Raw genomic sequence first — 20,649 nt, 5'->3', positions numbered from 1 at the left:
TTTGTATGAAACGTGTTTTGTGAGGGCACGCTGACCCTGAAATTCTAATCAGGTCACTCTTAAGTCTGAGTGGATGTTTGTCCCAGATGTAATGAAATTCCCTCTTGACGTTCTTGAGATATTGTGTACACAAGAAGGGGATGAATGTATAGAAGCACAACTTTGAAAATACAATGACTTTGGCCATGGTTGTCGCCAGCACAGAGGCATACAAATTGCACAATGCTACGAGCAAACCAAAGCGTTTGTTAAGCATCTGCTATGGTGTAAGTTGCTTTTGACTGATTCCAAGGCCAACACTAGACTGGCTCTTGCTTAGCTGGGATTTCAAGGTTATTTTTATCCTGTGTAAACCCCCTGGGGAATGGCAAACTGAAGGTCTGATTTCACTGATCTGTCACCCTCCTCACCACTGACTGCTTGAGCCTGGTCAACTCTACTCAATGACCCACTGCTGTCCAGACCCATAGAGAAATGAATACTGATGGCAGTTATCAAGATGACTAAATGAATACCTGCACTTAGCACACTGTGTACCATAAACAAGTTCAGTTTATCTTAGCTCCTACTTATTTCTTAATAAACAGTGAATACACATATTAAGTAGAGGAGATAAAAGACATATCTGTGACAATTCACAGCACATTTCAGGAAGTGGCCATTTTTTTTATTGTGAACGCTGAAAAACACTGAATATTGTGAAAAGAAGCAAAAATGAGTAATAGTATAGCGCAGTGAGGAAAATATTTCAATGCAAGCATTATACAGAAGCTTACGTACTTATGCCGAGGAGTGAAATCATCATGGAAGTCAGGCAATGTAGATCTATATATTTTTAGTTGTTAACATGAAATTTAACAAAACAGGTAATCAATTATTTAAAAAAAACATTTTGGATTTTTTAAAATCCAAATTAAACCTCAAACATAAAGGAGAATCTATCAGTCTTTCTACTAGGCTTCACACACACTTCTATTGTGCAACAGTGTCCATTTCACCACTGAACAAAGCTGTGGCAACTGCTGAAGCTTTAAAGTTACTGTATGATAAACAGGAACAAGCATAAACAGAAACAGTCCTCGACATCAGTAATACGGTCTCCGTGGATTATTCTGTGGAAACAAAAAAGAAACACTCGATTAAATTCAATTATGGCAAAGGAAAACCATGAGTATGGGTTTATATGCTATTACACATTAGCTAACATGAACATGTCACAGTAAATTGGTGCAAATTCACCAAATACTGTTACAACAAACTGAACAATATAAAACACGTTACCAGTGGGTTGGGCCTGAAGCGGTAAGCAAGCATCATCCTCTTTCTAAAAGCATCATATTCATCGTCACTTTTTGTGAGCTCGGCTGGACGGTCAACTCCAAACCCTGCTCCGTTCATAGCGGTGGTTCCCCTAGAGTGGGACAGAGAGAAAGTCAAGATTAGTGTCTCTTTTCATGTCAGTCTGACAATTTGAGAGACAACTAAATATTAGTGTTACTCTCTGTGTCCAGATAAAGCAAAACAATTAAAATAGAGGCTTTTTGCAGACATTTTTGCATGTCACAGTGGTGGTGGTGGCACAGGTTAAAAAACAGAATTGCTAGTGGAAAAAGACGCTCATAAACTGCTTCTGTTGTGCATCCCCCTGTGCACTTTGTCATTACTAAAAGACAACAGTGGCTGTGGTCTGAAATGAAGATTTTTAATCGTTTAAATTACTGATTTTATTATGAGATGCATTTATGATTGCCATTGAGAGATACAATGGCATAAGACAGGTGTCAAACAGGTGTGCATTATGACATAAAAACACCCTAAACTAGTCAAAGTACGTTATATTATTCCTGTGACTCAATGAAAGGCAAACATACTGAAGATGTACTCACTTGTTGACAGGGGCCTTGATTCCCTGTCCGTCACTGCCGAGGCCATCACCCTCCTTCCAGCCCATTTTCAAAAGCATTCGGAAACCAAGATTCTCCACTGTCAACTTGAACTCTTTGTATTCTGAGTAGTCTGGGTCCCGGCCCTCCTGCAAGTCAAGAAGAGTAACGGTGTGCATTAAGGCCATATAAACTGAAGAGATGCATCAGTTCACTGATCCCAATACCTTTTTTTCCCTTCTAAAAAATGCTTCAATAAAACTTTGTCTTTCTTACTGTCTCTACCAGGGAGGAACATCCTTTAAGTTGTCAGACTAGCATGTTCAAATGAAAATAACTGCTGAAAAAAAAAAAACTTATTGTGCATTCACACAGACAGTGCAGCAAATTTTTTCGCGGACACGATAACATACAAAACCAATGCAAAGACAATAACGGACACATATTTGCGTATATTCAAGTGAGTTGAAAATATTCAACCTCAGCAAAAAAAAACTGCGTGCATCATGGGGCTTTGCAGAGTGTTTAGGGAGGACCTGGCGGAGGAGAAGGACAGAGACGCTGCTCAATGACAGACAGCTGTCTGGGGGTTCTGCAGGAGAGACATGCAGCCAGAACTTCTGGAGCAAAAAACACCCGGAGTCACACCAGTTTCTGCCCTGATCAGGAGTTTATGTTTTTAATTTGGAAGGAAATAACAGAAATAAATGAAGTCTCCGACACATACCCTCTGTGCCCGCCATTGCCTGCTATCTTATGGCTAATGTAGTGTAAGATAAGATAAGACTATTTATCCAGTGCCGAGGAAATTCAATAGGTATTGTGGCTGTCTGAAAATTTGCTTCATTTTCTGTGTGAACACAATGTAAGACTAAGTTACTAAGTAATCCTCAGTGAGTCTGTTGCATGCACAGACAACAACAGACAGAGAAGGAGGGTGGGACAATGACTGATTACTAATTTATCATAGATGACGCAAGATTTTCTTCTATTATTTAGTTGATTTAACTAGAAAAGAAAGAACACTGTCCGTCATCTGAGTCTCAGATGTCAGCTCTGAGTCAAACACCTTCTATTGTTATAATTCTTTTTTTTCCCAGAAGGGCTATAGTCTTTATTTAACACTCAAATGCTATACTGTGTGGCATTCAACAGCTACATCTCTGGTCTTTTGTGACTGCTGATTGTCCAATAATTTTCCATGACTCTGGCTGTGCTGTTTTCAACTTTTAAAGGGACAAAAAAAAAAAAAAAAGAAAAAAAAAGGATTCCACAACAGCGCCAAATTCTTCCCTATTAGGCTCTACAACAAGAGAATTGAGAGGAAAACTGACCTTGAGTGCCTTGAAGGTCTCCATGAACTTCTCCAGCTCTTCAGGGGGCAGGAAGTCACCAATAAAGTGTTTCCCTTTACCCATTTCTGTCAGAGATTCAGCCCATTCTGGAAAAGTATAGACAAGACTTTTTTTTTCCCCTGCAGCAACAGTTTATCACTTTACCTTGATAAGAACTGATTATCCAGCATTGACATTGACAGACTGATGGTCGGCCTTACCACGGGTTTTCTCCATTTCCATCTTTCGGAGACGATGCTCCCAGGTGCCTGCCTGCTGGTCCACCTCTTCATCACTGTCGTATTCATGTTGGTGGTCTCTTATGGCCTTCTCCCACATCACCTGCATCTCCGCCATCGCACGCTTATGCTTCATGATCATGTCATACATCTCTTGCATCTGCAGAGCGTATGAGGAAAAACATCACACACACATACAGTGAGCAACACATCTGATGATATTGGATTACAGCATTAATAATGAAATAATTTTTGGGGTGGGTGGAGTTTAGGTATTGTTTAAAAAAATGTAATTTTCAGTGAATAAATACATTTAGTGGGGATTTCATACCTCTTGTTGTTCTTTGAGTTGTCTCTTCTGGTCCTCAGATAGTTCTGTCACTCCTACCAGACCAAGAGGCTTTCCCTTCTTATAACCAAGACCTCTTAGCTCCTGGGCTGAAACACACATAACCACTTATATAGTCACATATATAGTCACAAATGTATTACTAGGTTAGCGGACAGTCGGGCCAAAATAGCAAATTAAAATGTGATTTCAGAACTAGTTTCTTTGTTATCTAAAAAGCAATACCTGGCGCAATTTTATATACGAAAGTATAATGATATAGGTATCTAACAGTCACATTATTAGCATGTATGGGTTGTAAAATATTACAAATGACAATTGTGTCAGCTGCAAGAACAGGGTTACACCAAGTTTAGGTTTTATGTAAACAACACAATGTGTGTGAGTACTTATACAGTATGTAAATCACAAGTTCATGTACCAGAGAGTGAGGGTGCGTTAGGGTCTGGAACATTAATTTCCTGAGGGACAATGATGGGAGGAATGGGCAACTCGACTTTGTCATCCTCTGACCCCCATCTACTCTTCCTCTTCCGTTTGACAGGTGGAGTTTCTGCCTCCTGAATAAGGGGTAGAGAAGCGGGGTTCAGCGGTGGAGGGATTCCTGGTAATGGCGGTGCAGCTGGTCGCAGAAGGTCTACCCCCAACTCTGGTGCTGGAGGTGAAGAACTCTGGGAGGCTGCAGCACGATACTCCCGTATTTTCTCTTTGTAGAAGCGGTGGGCTGGACTTTGGTGGTCACATAAAAAACTGAAGAACGGACATCAGATATTTTGCGTGAGGTCAATGACACAGTGAAAAGTGCAAAGTTTAGAAAAGTCACAGTCACGGATACAGTGACTGACCTGAAGGCAGGGTTGTCTCGGTGGCGCTCAGCAGCGATGGCTTCCACCTCGGGACCACCCTCCGCCACAAACCTGGCCAGTTTCTCAGCCACTTGCTGGGTTTCTGCGTCCACTGGGGGGGAGACTTTAAGCAGCCTATCAGTACTGGGACTCAATTCACACTCTACTACTGTATCGTACTCAACTGGCCCTCACACACCACCAGTCTAGAGCCAATAGGGGATAAGAAGAGGAAGGAGGGAGGAGGAGCAAGGGGGGGACAGGGGTGGTGAATGGGGAACTGTATGGATGTGAGGCTTTTACTGTAACAAATGACGATCATATAAAGCCCAGAGAGGCTCCACCACATACAGTGTGAAACTTGCTGTATCTACCTGTATAATCTTATGCATAATTCCAAGTTGAATCTTTATTCCAGCTTTAAAATCTTAATATGATTTAATAATGCACAACTTTGGGATGAGCAATATGGACAAAATAGTGTACATCACAATAATTTGGTTAAAGGTAGAACAAAAAAAGCAACACTCTATTTGAAGCTTTTAAAGTCTAATCCTATCCAATATGGTTTATTAAAACACAAGAGAATATGACAGAAACTGAAGAAGCCATGACCTGTACATGCACAGCCTAGTGTATGAGGCACATTTATGGTGAACCAGATTGGCACCTTGACTAAAAAATATTTTTGTGTGACGAAGTTGTGGTTGAGGAGGACAATAGGTGATTCTTCTAATCATGCAATTAGGTGAAACTCTCAAAGCTAAATTGGTCCTTTGCTCCTGCTGTTGTAGTTTTGGGAAACACTAACAATGACACATTTACTCTTGTTAGTGAAACTACATTGTACTATTGGGAAACAATTTGACGGGTTCTGATAACTTCTAATTGAAACAGATGATGCATAAAAGGTAAGACAAAATACAGCGTGAGAAGAAGTAATCTTACCATTATCTGATGTATTCTCAGGTCTTAGCAAAGTCTTTCTAAAATCTGCAACTCTTTTCGTGTAGTAGTGATACTCCATGCTGCTCTTATCATACAAAAATCTGAAAGGCAAGGATAACAGTTGAAATCAGATGAGTTTGAAAATACTGTATGTGTAAATAAATCTGGTTGAGCTATGTTATCTTTTAAACTTACGAGAAAACAGGGTTGTCCCTGTAGTCCTCCTTGGCCTTTTCCTCCAGCTCAGGTCCTCCCTCCGCCACAAAAGAGGCCATCTTGTCAATAATGAGTCTGGTGTCTGAATCCTCTGGGGGAGAGACTTTAAGCAGGCTATGAGTACATTTATCTACGGGCACCTATGACATGTAAGTCACAAGGCAACTGTGCCACTGGAGTAGGCAGAGGATGCACTGAAATGTCCAAGCCATGGAGTTGTCCAGAGACACACTGAAAAACACAGGCCTTGAATTACCTTTCATCTCTAAGAATCCAGAGTAATCATCCTCTTCTTCCTCATCTTCACCATTTGGAGAACAAAACACATTCGGCCTCTGGCTGAGAACAGGATTCTTCTTGGATTGTGAATAATTCTTGAACTGACTGAGCATGCTACTGACTCCAAGGCCAGGTCGCTTGCCAACAAGAATGCTCTTTTTTTGCAGTGCGTTTCCTCCTGGTGATGAAGTTGAGGGAGTTTTGGTATCGTTGGTGGAACCTGGAAAGAGAACAAAACACATGAGATATTTCTAAAAATCAACTACTAGCCCTCAGGTAGGTGCTATTGTTCCATCTGCTAGACATGGTAAGGGTTCTTGCTTAAGCAGAACATTGGAGAGGTAACCCACACAAGTAAAGTATGTTAACGTTCATTGTCCTTATTCTGAAATAGTTTCCTTGGGTCTGGATGACCTCTTTAAAAATGCCCACCTCCCACACACTGTACAGCTGTCAAGGACTTATTAAAAACAGCCTGAAGCCTCTTTATCTGTCTTTTTTTCATGAGCCAAAAGTACAAGGTCACAGCTATTATTCTGTATTCCAGTGTTCTTGTTGTTAAATTTCACTGGACCTCATCACAGCGATATAGGGCTGTCAACAAATATAGTAAATTTTATTATATAACTGAATTGTAAAAACAAACATTGGTTGTGAAAATTAACATGGTGGAAAAAAGGCAGTATGATCATGGTGTCTGTGTTCGCGTGGGCCTGGGCTTCTGCACTAAATGCACTGCACGACGGATACTAGTCTCACAATCAGAGTTTCTATTATCCTGTAATTGCCATTTCTTTAGGGGGAAAATCTGTTGAAGTCCAACATATTTCAATCTCCTCTGTCACAACATCCGGTGAAAATAATTCCAGAGCTAGATGTGAAAATATTATGGTGCTGTTTTCCCCTGCTGCTTTTCTGATGTCCACCCCGATGTCCTCTCCCAACATTTTCACATCTAACTCTGTGAATTATGGGTTTATTGTGGCCAAATCAGAGTTGGTTGTGATTGTTGAAACAGTACAAGACAAACCAAGAAAGTTTTGGTGAGTATTTTGTTTCTGTCAAGTTTGAATGAAGAGTGTTTTTTATGATGATCAAATGTTTTAACTCTAGCACCAAGAGTGGTAGAGAGAGAGGACATTGTTTTATTTGTTTATGTTGTAATGTGTAGATGTGTAGATTCTTTAAAAAGACATATTCATGTTGAAATAAATATACCTGTATCAGTAGTATGTCTCTCATTAATTGATTTGCCCTCTTATAGGCATGAGTAGGAATAATCGAACATCATTTTTGGCCAGCAAAAGTAGTGACATATGCTGTATTATGTTTGATAGAGATGACAAAACCATGACTGTAACCTATTTGGTCTAAACTGTGCAGATCAAGGTACTGACCGGACACATTGTTAGATTTTTCCTTCTGCATCTTCATGAACTGCTGTAAGAAGCTGCCATCATTTGCAAACTTGTTTGAGGAAGCTCCTTGTAGACTGGGAGAGCTGCTGTGATCAGAACAGACCAAATATTTGTTAGAATTTCAGGTCAATGTATGGTTGAATTTCCTGTGTTTGTGTCATATTAGCAGGTCCATAAGTATATCATTACCTTGGAAGCAGGGGTTTGCTCGTGGTTTGCACATTCATTTTGGCTTGCTCTGCCATTCTGGCTTCAATCTCCTTCTTCTTCTGAGCTATCAGCTTCTCTTGATGGAGAATATTCATGTTCATCTTGTTTTTCTGTGGCTGGCCAGGCTTGGACTTCCATCCTCCTCGCCCTAAAAAAAGATACAAGGGAAAAGTGCAATATGAGAACAATAAGCATGTTATACAGCATTGGAGCTGGACGTTGAAATAGCAAAAATAACATTTTCTAATATGTATCCTACATAAATATAAATTCCTGGACATTTCTGGGGTTCAACTTCTTAAAGTCAGATAAATATCCGTCATCTATAAGAAACACTCCAACTTTGCATTGCACACTAGCAAACAAGAGACCCTCTCTAAACCGAACAACAAAAACAACTTTTAACTTTCTGACTTTGAACTGGGGGGAAAGACGACATACGTGTTATTAAATCTGGATAATACAGGTTGCAGACCTCTGGAGAGTCGGGGATTTGTAAAGTTAAGTACGAATGATGCAAAATGTTTTGTTTGACAACGACGTTAACTTCTTAGTTTACCTTACCCGACAGCTAACCGCTAGCTATCGTTTTACACTGGTTACGCTAGCTAGCTAGCTGTGCAACAGCTACATAAGCTAGCCAAGTAACGTTAACAGCTATCCTGGCTAACTGTATGTTCTAAGGCCAGCTGCAATATATTCAGACTTAGCATGTCAGTAAAAGTCACATTTAGATTTACCTGCATCGCCAGACTCCATGGTAGCAACAGGATTAAAAATATATTACAAAAACAACGCTAACAGACCACAACAACACCTTTAGTTGCTACCGTAGTAGCGTAGTTGGTTTAGGACTAGCTGAAGCCGCTGGCAAAATCAAGAAAAGATTTCCGGTTGTAGTTTGTCCAGAATAAAAGCATTATCTCTACTCATAAACTATGATGCCGACAAATTTATACAAGCGCAAACATGGATTTAGAGACATTTTACGCACAGCCAAATAATCATCATCCTGTTCCACGTCTTAACAATTCTGGTGAAAATCGTAAAATAAGGTTATCCGGTGTATTTTATAAACTGATGACTCAAATTAAATATGTTAAAACACTTTTGTACTGTTCCCTCACACCACGATAACATTTTTTTTTTTTTTTTGGTAAATATCGTCATTGAATTTTTTTCCTATATGCAGTATGGCATCAGAAACATTTAAATGCTGACAAATACTCACCCAGTACAAACAAACACAGAGAAAACCTAACAAATTAAACAATAACAAAAAAACATACAGAAAACATGTACATGTACTGTAAAGCATTGGCGATGCATATACTCTAAATAAATGTGTCTGATCTATGAGAAAGATGTCACTCTCCTCTGGGTCACTGTGCTGCTAAAGATTGTGGACCTTCATGTATCACAACCCTGGGAGGTAATGTTAACCTGTGATTCTCATTATAAATGCAGTATGAAATAATTGCATAAGAATTGGTTTCATTAGTGTTTCATTATACTGGTTCCTGAGACGGCACAGGAAAGATCCTTAATAGGGGCTTCTTAACAGTAATATAAACCACCTGGTATTTATTTTTTCATTTCAGACTCCAAGCAATCCCAACATCAACATGACCTGAGATGATGTCATTTGATGTTTGATCAACTCTTAAAAGAGCATGATGTAAGTTGAAGTACAAAAAAAAAAAAAAAGTCATCTCTCTCTTCTCTTCTGCCTGGTATGTCTTGGGAAGGTGAAATCACAAAATAGTCACAACTATATTTCTCCCAGTAGTTCTTAGCATGCTACATCATTATCCTCTGTTAAGTGTGTGTTTAAAAGTTTTTGTTTTCCATTAAGGATTTTTAAGGGCTAGTGCAGAAATAGGAAGTGCTTATGATGTTTATCAACCAGGGCCTGCTAAGCAGTGGTGTGATGATGATATATGAACTCCGCTGATACAAACTTGAGTTGAAGAGAACTTTATTAACAAGCAGCATTAGATCAGATGCCGGCCATCTGAGAGACCTTAAGGGTCAGATCAGAAGACTCTGCCCTTAACATACAGACTACACAATGTATGGCATGGCGTTATGTCTTACTCCACCTATTTCTTTTCCTAACTCAAAAACAAGATAATATTTTCAAAATTGTGTTACTGAGAGGTGGCTTCCTCTTCTCTTACCAGTACAGTACAGTACGGATCGGTATGGTAATAGTTCGGATTAGTAACAGATAGCATTGTGGTTCAACTGTATGGGGGACCCTGACAATAGTAGGCAGAGTGTGGACTACTGAGGAGGTACAGGCACTGCGCCATCAAGCTCCTGCTGCACGATGATACAGAGTAGTACCTGTACCTCTTTAGCAGTCACAATTGATTGTTAGCAGGTTCCTCTTGAGGAAATACAAACAGCAGATACAACCGGCAGGTACCCTGACCAAAAGGAATGCAAAAATGGTATCAGGTTACCGTGAAACAGTAACTAAAATAAAAAAAACTAAAATAAGCGTACCATGCTGTCCTGTACCGCACTAGAAGCCGCACTATAGAGGAAACGTGATTATAGAGATTGGTTGACAGGAGACCGATTACATAGATGTATACTCTGATCTGACGTTGTGGACGTTGTATTAGTTAGAGGCTAAAGTGAAGAAATAAGTTTATAGCTTTCTTTTGAAAAATTGGGTCATAATTGACAAAGGCTGCATTCCCAGTTTTCTTTCGGTTGTTTCTGGAAACCTCCAAAAAAAAAAAACAAAAAACCACCAGCCGATGTTCGCAGTGTTTTTGAAGGCAAATAATAAATAAGAGATTTAGCAATGTAGCTGGTCCTAGTCCATTAAGGGCTTTGTATACAAGGAGGACCACCAGGAGGCCAGTGCAGAGCATCTGAAACCAGACTAATGTACTGGGTTGATAACTGATCTCAGTGCTTTCTTTGTCAGGGGGCCAGTAAATAGTTTATTACAGTAATCAAGTTGGCTTGAAATAACGGCATGAATCAGTTTTTCAGCATCTTTTTGATTTAGAAATGGTCGTACTTCAGCTGTTTCTATGGTGTAAAAATGAAGTTTTTGTCAGCTTGTTGATGTGGGGCTTGAATCTTCGACCGGAATCTAGGATAACACCAAGAATTGTAGCCTCAGATTTAATCCAGGGAGTTACTTTCCCCTGATTGTTCAACATAATTTCTCTTTTTGTTTAAGAGCTGAGTCGTACGATTTCAGTTTTGCCCTCGTTTAACTTCAGGAAAGTATTTGTCATCTGTGCATTTATTGCCAGAGTTAGTTTTGGAGTTTATATCTGCAGCATAATTTTGTTCAGCAAAGACATACAGTTGTGTATCATCTGGATACCTATGGAAACATACGTCTCTCTATTCAGCTCTCTAATTATATCACCAAGTGGCAGCATCTATACTGAGATAATGGACCAAGGCAGCTCAAGAAAGACTAACTAACTGCTCTGGGTGTTCAATAGAAATTTCAGCATCAATCGTATCAAATGCCTCACTTTGGTATAAGAGAAATGTTGAGAGTTCAAAAATACAATTATAACAAAGACGTGCTTTTATGTATATCATTTGCTTGAACTATTATATAAAACGTGATGATTGAATAGAATTAAAAATGCATGTTGTTATGTTTAGCCAGACTTTCAAGCTTTTATTGAACGTAAATATTAAACCGGAAGTCATTTTCGTGGTAATTTTTTTCTAGCTGCCATGGTTACGCTGATGCTCGTGTGTTTCCGTTTTCTCCGTGACTTTCCTTTTGCGAAAATCAGGTTTTGTTGTCCCTTATTGCTACCCGTCCGCATCATACGAACTGGTCCCCTGCTTAGAAATGGCTGAAGCTCCCCCACGGCCCTGCCGGTTTTTTTGTCACCGGTGTTCAGCAGAGATTAGTCCGCGTTTACCGGTAAGAACTTAAGAGACGTATTTGCCCACTTGAAGAGTGACAAAGTAGTAATTGGCTTGTGTGTTTGTATTCGTGTTTGTGTTTGTGTGTTTGTGGCGCACACCCCAGTCACGTCGACTCACTGCTGCTTTTTAGCTACGCTAGTTAGCTAGCCCCATAGGCAACAACGGTCCAGAGTGACAGTCAAGTGGTAGTAATTAAGTTGACGGGTACACTCGTGTTTCGGTCTTGGGTTTTAACATATAATTTCAGCTATATGGCGGCATAATGAATAGGATCTAGATATCACCCATCCTCACAAATTGACAGGTCTCAGTGGTGGCGTTTAACGTTAGCAAGCAAGCTAACAGACGGAGGCGTAATTCAGTTCACTTTTTGTTGTCCGGTTTTGATTCTGTCAGGGGGCGATTAGCGGGTTGTGGATTTTATTTAATGATTTTCAGTCAGCAAATGTAAAGCCTCTAAATGAATATTTCTTTCCCACAAGGCTTGATGGTAGCGTATTATTGTTGAGCCGCAAAGAGATGTGGAAGTTTCATAATGTCCACAGCCATTCTCAGTCAGGTAACTTAACATTGCTGTTGTGGCAACAGCCCGCTCGCCTGCCACAGCAGTCTGTTGTCAAGCCATTCATGGGAAGCTTCTTGAATGTTACAGTAAGCGTTACTTTATTGACAGTCAGCCAGCTGCTTGCCTGTGTGACAGCGTCCTCTCAGGAGATAATATACACTAATTGGAAGTGCTGACAATGTGCGATATGTAGAGGCTGCAGTTTGTGGTGCTGTTGATTTGTATTGCGTTATACTGAGAGACATTTCCACTCTCTTGCCTGCAACTAACATTATTTTCATTGTTGATAACTTTTTTTTCGATCAGTCCGTTGGTCTATAAAATGTCAGAATATGGTGAAAAACGTTGATCAGTGTTTCCCAAAGCCCATGATGACGTCCTCAAATATCTTGTTTTGCCCACAACCCAAAGATATTCAGTTTACTGTCATAGAGGAGTGAAGAAAGTAGAAAATATTCACTTTTAAGAAGCTGAAATCAGAGAATTTTGACTTTTTTCTTTAAAAACCACACAACTGATTACTTGATTGTCAAGAGTATCTTCCGATTATTTTAATAGTTCACAACCAAAATGGCCATAAAGTTGAACAAACACCTCTCCAGCACTCTTACCCGAATCTTACAACCCTCATGAGGTTAGGATTTTTAAGCTGAGCTGTTAAATTAGTCTGCATTAGTTTTAGCTTGGTGTAGCCAATAAATAGATAGCTGTGTTTATGTTAGTTATGGTCTATGCACGCTATATATTCATATTTATATTTTTACTGTAGGACTACACCTGTCCACGCTGTGAATCTGGTTTCATTGAAGAACTACCTGAGGAAAGAAGGTATGGATGATTATTGTGTGTCTCATGAATTTGATTAATTTGATGTTCAACTGCATTTCTTAGTCATACCTTATCACTTTCTCTGTCATTGTGTTCATGCAGTACTGAAAATGGGTCCGCATCCACGTCCTCCAACAGTGATCAGAACCGCCCGGCCTTTGAGGTTAGTGTGACATGTTAAATCAGCAGGTTCAGGAAAACATTTTGCACTGCACCATGATTTGACATTGCTTCTGTGTTTTCTACTAGAGCATGGATCACCAACATTTATTTACATTCCCCTCCGGGTATGGCCCATTTGCCCTTGGAATTTTTGATGAAAACTTCGACCTTCGAACACGGTTACCCGCAGAGGACAACAGAGAGACAGAAAACAGGAGAGAACGAGAAATGGCATCACGGCAACGGTATAGTGCTAGACAACCACGGGGTCGACATGTTCCTCGACGACCGGGTACGCGTCATGAAGGAGTGCCAACATTAGAGGGGTGAGACATTTTCAGCAGTAGAGTGTGTGTGCAAGGTTGTTGTGGGACACAAGAGGATGCAGGTAAAAAATTACTTTGTTTGTGTGAGTAATATGTGCTTTACATGTTTGTGGTAGAAAATACATAATATTATTTCCTGTTTCAAAATATGATGACATGATGTGTTTAGATGCATCTAAACATAATTTAGAACTTAACCAACACATCCAGCAAAAATATCATGATCTGCTATGCCTCTTACCAAAAGCATATTACTATTATATTATCTAGTAGTTGTGGGCAATATGTCTCTAAAACAGAACCCTATCAAATTCCTTTAAATTTTTTCCAAATTCTGTGTTTTCTGTGTTAAATTTTCTCTATTCTGTGCTATGATTTTAGCAAGTTTTGTCATAGAAAGAGTGTCTACTGCGAGCAAACTTAATGGTAGTATGATGGCTGGGAAAACCCTGTGACTCTGCTTCATTATCAAATTCCATGATTCAGTCTTCTGCATGGCAAAAATCATAGGGCTCTACTTAAATAATATCACAGTATTTCAGGGTCTTTCTGTAAAATGTGTGTAACAGTATTATGTCATCATGTCAACAATTCAGAATATTGCTATTATTATTATTTTTATTATTCCTACTATGAATGTTTTTATCATATTAAAAATATTATGAACAATATGATATTGCACACCTCTCTGGTATTCTATGTAGTATTATGTGTGACAAGTATTGATATATTTTTGTGACCATGAAGTTGTTAATATGTACATAAATTTTCTATTTGTGCAATTTACGTAAGAAGGCATGTTGAATTTCTCAGTGTGGTTCAATAAATGGTTGTTGAAAGTGTTGTTTTTTGCTGTTTTTTTTTTCCCGATACAGAATTATCCAACAGCTAGTAAATGGAATAATAGCACCTACAGCCATGCCAAATATTGGGATGGGACCATGGTAAGAAGAAGAAACTGTGATGCATGTGTACTTGTTTCATGTCACTGAGTAAAATGATGCTTAATGTGTTAATTTTGTTCATTTGTTGTTCATGTCTTTCAGGGGTATGCTACATTCCAATCCAATGGACTACGCCTGGGGTGCCAACGGGCTTGATGCGATCATTACACAAGTATAAAAGTGTTATTTTGTTACATGACCCTGGAGTAAAAACTGCATATCAGCAGCTACAGTGTCCCAAGAACCATTTCCATAGACCCCAGCAATAGCCCTATTCATTACATCATACAAACATAGATTTCTTTTAGCAATCATTTTCTATGTTATGCCATATTAAATAAACAGAATTCGAGGTATTTACCCTCTCAGAGCCAATCAAGGACTCTGCTATTCCACCTCCCCCCCGGTTGGTCCTGCCTACATTAGTTAATCCTTTAATGGCTGTATTTCAGACCTTTTTGGCAAGAACTGATTATTGTTATTGAGTGAAGAAAAAAAAATCTCTTGTGATTAATTGACCACTCTACTACTTTTTGGGAGGAGGTGATGAACACTAAAATGCACCAGTCACGAGTGCCCTAACCAGGATCCAATGTCCTTTAAATCAGACATATAGATTAGCAAGATATTGTCTAAAAGTTGTCTTTTACAGAGCAACCTTGTTCTCATGCAGATGATCTCACAGTTATTTATAGGGATTCTGCTCTCTTTCACTTGTAGTTACTGAACCAATTTGAAAACACGGGTCCTCCTCCTGCAGACAGAGAAAGAATAAAGAGTTTACCCACCATCTCCATTACAGAGGAACATGTAGGTAGGTCCACGTCTCTCTCTTATCTTTCTGCCGCTTTTTTTTAGCTGTCTGTTAGACCAGAAGAGAAAAGTTCTCATCGCTTTTGATCAGTGTTGTGCTTTGTACTTGCTTAACAGATGTCATTAGAACCTTATCAGAACACCTCATACAAAATAAACCCTTTGGATAACCAGTGTTTTCTCTTATGAATAGGGGTGGTTGAAATGCCCACCTCCTACATTTATGTACAAATATTATAACTTTATGTACAACATGTTGTGTTTAGTGCTTTTGAAGTGCTTGAATTTAACCTGATACTGCACAAAACTACTTTAACTCACATAAGCAGAATCGGTGTGATCAGAACGCATGTGACAGCCGGTCTCTGAGACAATATGACGCTTTCTGTTCATGCAGGTGCTGGTTTAGAGTGTCCTGTGTGCAAAGAAGACTACAGTGTTGAGGAGAGGGTTAGACAACTGCCATGCAATCATTTGTTTCACAATGACTGTATAGTACCATGGCTGGAACAGGTATGTATATCTATCAAGGATGTCCCAAACAGATCTGCAAGATTGATATCAGATGTTGAGCTCATGGTGTTTCACTGGTGAATACATATATATAGAACAATGGTTAAGCATCTAAATTTGTCAAAAAAAGAGGCCTATTAAGTATCTATGATTTTTGAAAAAAAAAAAAATACAGATACAAAATTGTATAAAACGGTTCCTAGAAATATCAAATGCCATTTTATTTTTTATAAATCATATAATAAATACTAAGTTATTGAAGACGTATCACACTATCCTCTAATGTGATGGCTGGAACTGCCTCTCTTTGGCGAGGTGTCTGATGTCAGATGGTAGTGATGATGATAATGATGCCACTCTCAGCTGGTTCTCCATGCGTGTATCAGTCAGCCTTGAATAGAACTGAGTCTTTGGAAGAGTCAGTTTTGTAACGAGCTACTCTCAGTAGTAGGTTGTCCCGAACAGAGATACAAACTTCAGCACAGGTCTCCTCAAACAGGGAAAATCCTTCGGACGTACATCCAGAGGAAGGTTGTTGTAGCCTTGAGCTCGTCGTTGCTTTGCAGCTCCATGTTTTGTAGGTTGTCAGGCACATCAACTGGTTCCACATTAAACCCCATAGCAAATATGTTTAGCTCCTTTAGTTTACTTATCATGTCCTGAAACCTTGCACCAAACGCCTGAAGGAGTTTTTTCAAACTCACCAGTGTATTTATCTCCATTAAATCCTCGAGACAAACTGACACTTTGGAACAGGTTTACTTTGTTCGGCTGCCTGAATAACACTGTCTCTGTCAGGGATGTCTTCTTGTTGGACATCCAAACTCCAATGAAGAGTGTTAACTTTATCCAAGCTCATTTGTAATTGCAACTCATCCAGTTCTGCATGTTTCATGCTGTAATGATGCTCGAGATTGGCCTTTTCCATCAGTGTGAGTGCGTCCCCACAAACTAACTTTAGAAAACTATGATGCATTTACTTTTCTTTTCTTGTTGCCATGATGCATTGGTGTGACTGAACTGTAAAAAGTCCATGTTGAGAGCAAAACAGGTGGATCACACTGGCTGAAATGCTCTCTCAGCCCCGTTGGCATTTGTCTGATGACGAATTAGCTTTTTTTAATTTATCTGCATTCATGTGCACATATGCAGGTGTTAATTGTGATTAGCCAAAATGTTGTCTGGACATTGTCTCAAGTTGCTAATGTAATAATAATACAATGTAATGTGAACAGCAACTGATGTACAAAAGAGGGCGTCTAGGTCTAGATATCAGGTATCCATTATCCACATTATGAAACATTGTGAGTGTGCATAGTGCAGTTGTATTTTGTTTAATTGAAGTTGCAATAGTTTGTTTCCAGTCCTGTGAATCTGATACTGTACTGAATACTTCAGAGTTCTTACACAAGTCTCATTCATCCTTTTTTCCAACAGCATGATACATGTCCTGTGTGCAGGAAAAGTCTTAGCGGAGAGAACACAGCCACAGACCCACCAGGGCTATCAGGGATGAACTTCTCTCCCTCCTCCTCCTCCTCATCCTCTCCCAGCTCACCTAGCAATGAGAATGCTGCTAGCAACTCTTAGATTTTTACCATCACCGCCACGTCACATCTGAAAACCTCATAAGAATACGTCAAACAAGACCCAAAGGCTCCTCTCCACAGCTGAGACAAAAACAATCGTCTGTCTCAATTCAAGGGGATGACATGTGTGAGCTGAACTCTGAATCTGTTATAGACTGTTAGTCATCATTCCTCCCCCTGTGCTGATCGGAAGTTGGGTCAAGCTCCTGCTGCTATCGTTGCCGAGTATTTGAGGAGGTGGAATTGGGCAGTGTTGAAGGAGGATCCAGAAAGGCTGTGAATAATAAAAATAGTAATAATAATAATAATAATAATAATAATATGACAACAGAAGCAGAGTTTGAGCCAGAGTGGACTACTTTTTGATGGAGACATCTCTTTGCCAAGAGGCTGGGACACATTTTATATTTAAGACAAAATGCTCTTTTTAAAAAGACATTTCCTGTGGTGGTGCAGAGTACAAATATGTGTAGATAGAGAATTCATTTTGAACTGTCGCCCACTGTACAGCTACTGGATCAAACTAAAACCTTGTGGAAAGGAAGCTGAGTGGATGCATCAGATTTTTATTTATTTGCACCTTTTTTTATTTTGCACAAAATTCTGTCTGATGTTTAGGCGAATGTGGTTAAACTACTGAAAAACGATTTTTTCACATTTTTGCATTGAATAAGTCTTTTGGGACTTTTTTTTTCTTTTTATTTGAGCTTGGTCTGGTGTACTTGGTGTATCTTGACAAGGTAAAGATCCACAGAGCTCAACAGTGGACACATTTTTATTCCTCAAGAGAAACAAAGAATCACAAACCTACTTATTTATTGAACCCTTGCCCAAGACACAAATTGAGCAATTTAAAAGGAAAAAAAAGACACATACGAAACAGGCATGGGATCATCTTACCTCTATGGAACTGACCAAATGTGTTTCACAAAACAAGTGTTTATTATTTTATTTACTGATTTTTCGTACAGTTACAATAAAGTGCTTCAACAAATTTGGAGTTTTCTGCTGATAATGCACAGTTTCAAAATGTTACCCAGCTGTTGCTGTTTTATTTTACACATTAAATAACACTTTAATATTGATCAAACCTCAATTGTTTTTAGTTAGGAGAAAAAAAACAGTTTTTCTTGCCTGCTTTTATCGGGTCTGTCTCTTTTGAGGCTCACTTTGTTAGAATGCCAGTAGATCATGAACACATGTTGACCATGTTTTTACAAATTGACCCTGTGGTATTTGAGATTGTTTAATGAAAGGTTGCTTTATGTACTCTTTGAACCTTTAAATGATTATGCAGTAACATGATTGTTAGACAATAATCCCAACTCGGCCTCTTGTTTGCAGCAGTGGCATTAAATTTGACCTTATTCTGTTTAAAAGGTTGAACCCTCTGGAAGTTTTCATGTTTCTTTTGCCATACAAAATTGAATCAAAGTAGGTTTAATGTGGCTTGTTTGACAATGATGAACAGAAAAAGATGCTTTAATGTCACAGTGAAAGATGTCTATAAAGATACCTCAATAAAAAAAAAATTACTTGTTTGTGAAAGTATTCACCCCCTTTAAAGGACACACCTTAATCATCAATGGTGCCCATTTCACATTTTGACTCGTCAAAGCAGAAAAAGCAAAGGTGGAACTGATAATAGAAATGATAGCTGCATAATAGTTAGGAGAACTGCTTCTAGGGCTTTGGTATTGTGCACGCTCACTCATTACTTACTGTGACAATGTCTGTTACCATGACATTTTTTGTCATAATTAACAAGCAGGTGGTGGCTGAGTCATCAGACCAGTGACCTGCGAGGTTTTCAGATTCAAATAGCTATAGTAAATAAAATGCATAGTCCAGATGGTCCCAAAGTTGCTGCAAATATAAAAAGCTGTTATCTTCTTTTTAATGGCTTCGGCTATTATTTAGATGACTGTTAGAGAATAGAGGCTGTACCTCATTTTGATCAATGGTTAAACCCCTTTGGCTCCTGTGTATTACTGGCACATATCTCTGGTCTGTTCATACCAACACCCCTTGCCCACTTGTCTTCTTTTACTCGTGTTGCCATTTCAGTGAATCACCGTGTCTTCTTGGTCTCTCGTCATTTGTTGAAAACCATCTGAGAGCGTCACACTGCTGCATCACCCTACCAGGATATTAAAGTGAACCTTGATGCTCTTTAGTTTTGACTAATGAAGTGGAGGGAGGATGACAGAGAGAGGGGAGGGGGAGAGAGAGATGATATTTATGACTTCCCAGCATTGATGTCAAAAGGTAAGAAATTTGCGGCAAGACGATTCAGTAGAGACTTGAAGCTGAATTTTTATTAGATTTTTCAGGAAAAGTTTGGTGGTAGCAAGAATGACTCAGCAATTAGCAGCAGTCATATAGTCATATTGCTATTGTTCTGTAGGCCTGTGTTAATGTTTGTGTGTAAAACCAAGCTATCCTTACACGTGACCGGAATTAGACTCAACCAAATCTAGATCAAAGAAAATAGGCTAGCTGCTTTATCTCTTCTCAAGTGACAAAGCACCTGATCATAATGGCCCACATCCTCAGTGTAGGTGTGATGCTCTATAGCTCTGTGGATTTGGCCGTTGGCGCATACATGCATTCAGGCTGTCTTTCATAATATTCCTTCAATCTGAGATGCTAACAGGAATGCATTTACTACAGCATTACACATGTATAAGCAGCTGTTTTTATGCCCACACTGTGCTGTTTAAACCATAGCACAGAATATTCCATTAGTGATGCTGAACCTGCGTCTGAGAGCATCCTTCTGCCCCTGTGTACATTGCATCAGTACCTCTGCTGTCTCAGGTAGTAGCTGCATGGACTATGCAGGAGCTGACTCTGCCTTTGAATGTCACAGTGTCTCTGTTTGTCAGCTGTTGAAAGAGGTTGCACAGTTAACTGATGAATCCTCTGTGGGGTTTTTTTTTTGTTTTATTTTGTATTTTTCATAATCACACGTACAGAAAATAAGTCCCAGGAATGCAAAGCACCGAGATAGTTTATTAGTGGCTTGATTTGTGTGGCTGTCTTTGCCCATTTGTGCTCTTGTCATCTGTGCCTCTGAACCAGCAAGTCCAGACTCCAGAAGGGACAAGAATCTAAACGTGCCTTGAAACCAAAAAATGTACCTGGTGAGAGGTGGAAGGTACAGTGTGTTCCCTGAGGGGCATGAACCCAGCCACAAGCGCCCAAAGGATCAGGCACGTTTGAGGCGACGTGCGCCACAATAAGTGTCCCTTATAGAGACGT

At 39.4% G+C, this 20,649-nt stretch overlaps 2 protein-coding genes across 3 annotated transcripts; one reads left to right on the top strand and one right to left on the bottom strand.

The window, feature by feature from the left end:
* Positions 1-651: 651 nt before the first annotated feature.
* Positions 652-8,593, bottom strand: sugp1 (SURP and G patch domain containing 1). Of its 2 annotated transcripts, none has more exons than XM_041948905.1 (14): positions 8,462-8,593; positions 7,701-7,869; positions 7,491-7,597; positions 6,071-6,313; positions 5,794-5,917; positions 5,599-5,699; positions 4,651-4,774; positions 4,227-4,555; positions 3,788-3,894; positions 3,439-3,616; positions 3,218-3,324; positions 1,887-2,032; positions 1,282-1,411; positions 652-1,112 (listed from the first exon to the last, which is right to left on the bottom strand). In XM_041948905.1, the coding sequence occupies exons 1-14, from the start codon at positions 8,478-8,480 to the stop codon at positions 1,086-1,088; spliced, it is 1,911 nt and encodes a 636-aa protein (XP_041804839.1). In that variant the 5' UTR covers positions 8,481-8,593; the 3' UTR covers positions 652-1,085. The 2 variants fall into 2 exon arrangements, with proteins under 2 accessions (XP_041804839.1, XP_041804842.1); XM_041948908.1 differs by having other exon boundaries at positions 7,491-7,594.
* Positions 8,594-11,537: 2,944 nt separating this feature from the next.
* On the top strand, positions 11,538-18,898 carry LOC121615092 (E3 ubiquitin-protein ligase RNF126-like). The gene is made up of 9 exons (XM_041949264.1): positions 11,538-11,640; positions 12,980-13,038; positions 13,141-13,201; positions 13,288-13,526; positions 14,402-14,470; positions 14,573-14,642; positions 15,191-15,284; positions 15,681-15,796; positions 17,234-18,898. The coding sequence occupies exons 1-9, from the start codon at positions 11,566-11,568 to the stop codon at positions 17,384-17,386; spliced, it is 936 nt and encodes a 311-aa protein (XP_041805198.1). The 5' UTR covers positions 11,538-11,565; the 3' UTR covers positions 17,387-18,898.
* The last annotated feature ends 1,751 nt before the right edge of the window (positions 18,899-20,649 follow it).

Source organism: Chelmon rostratus, chromosome 12 (assembly GCF_017976325.1).
Source record: "Chelmon rostratus isolate fCheRos1 chromosome 12, fCheRos1.pri, whole genome shotgun sequence".
Taxonomy (NCBI): Eukaryota; Metazoa; Chordata; class Actinopteri; order Chaetodontiformes; family Chaetodontidae; genus Chelmon; species Chelmon rostratus.
Note: the sequence above shows the minus strand (reverse complement) of the source record. Positions and strands in the feature narration are given on the sequence as shown.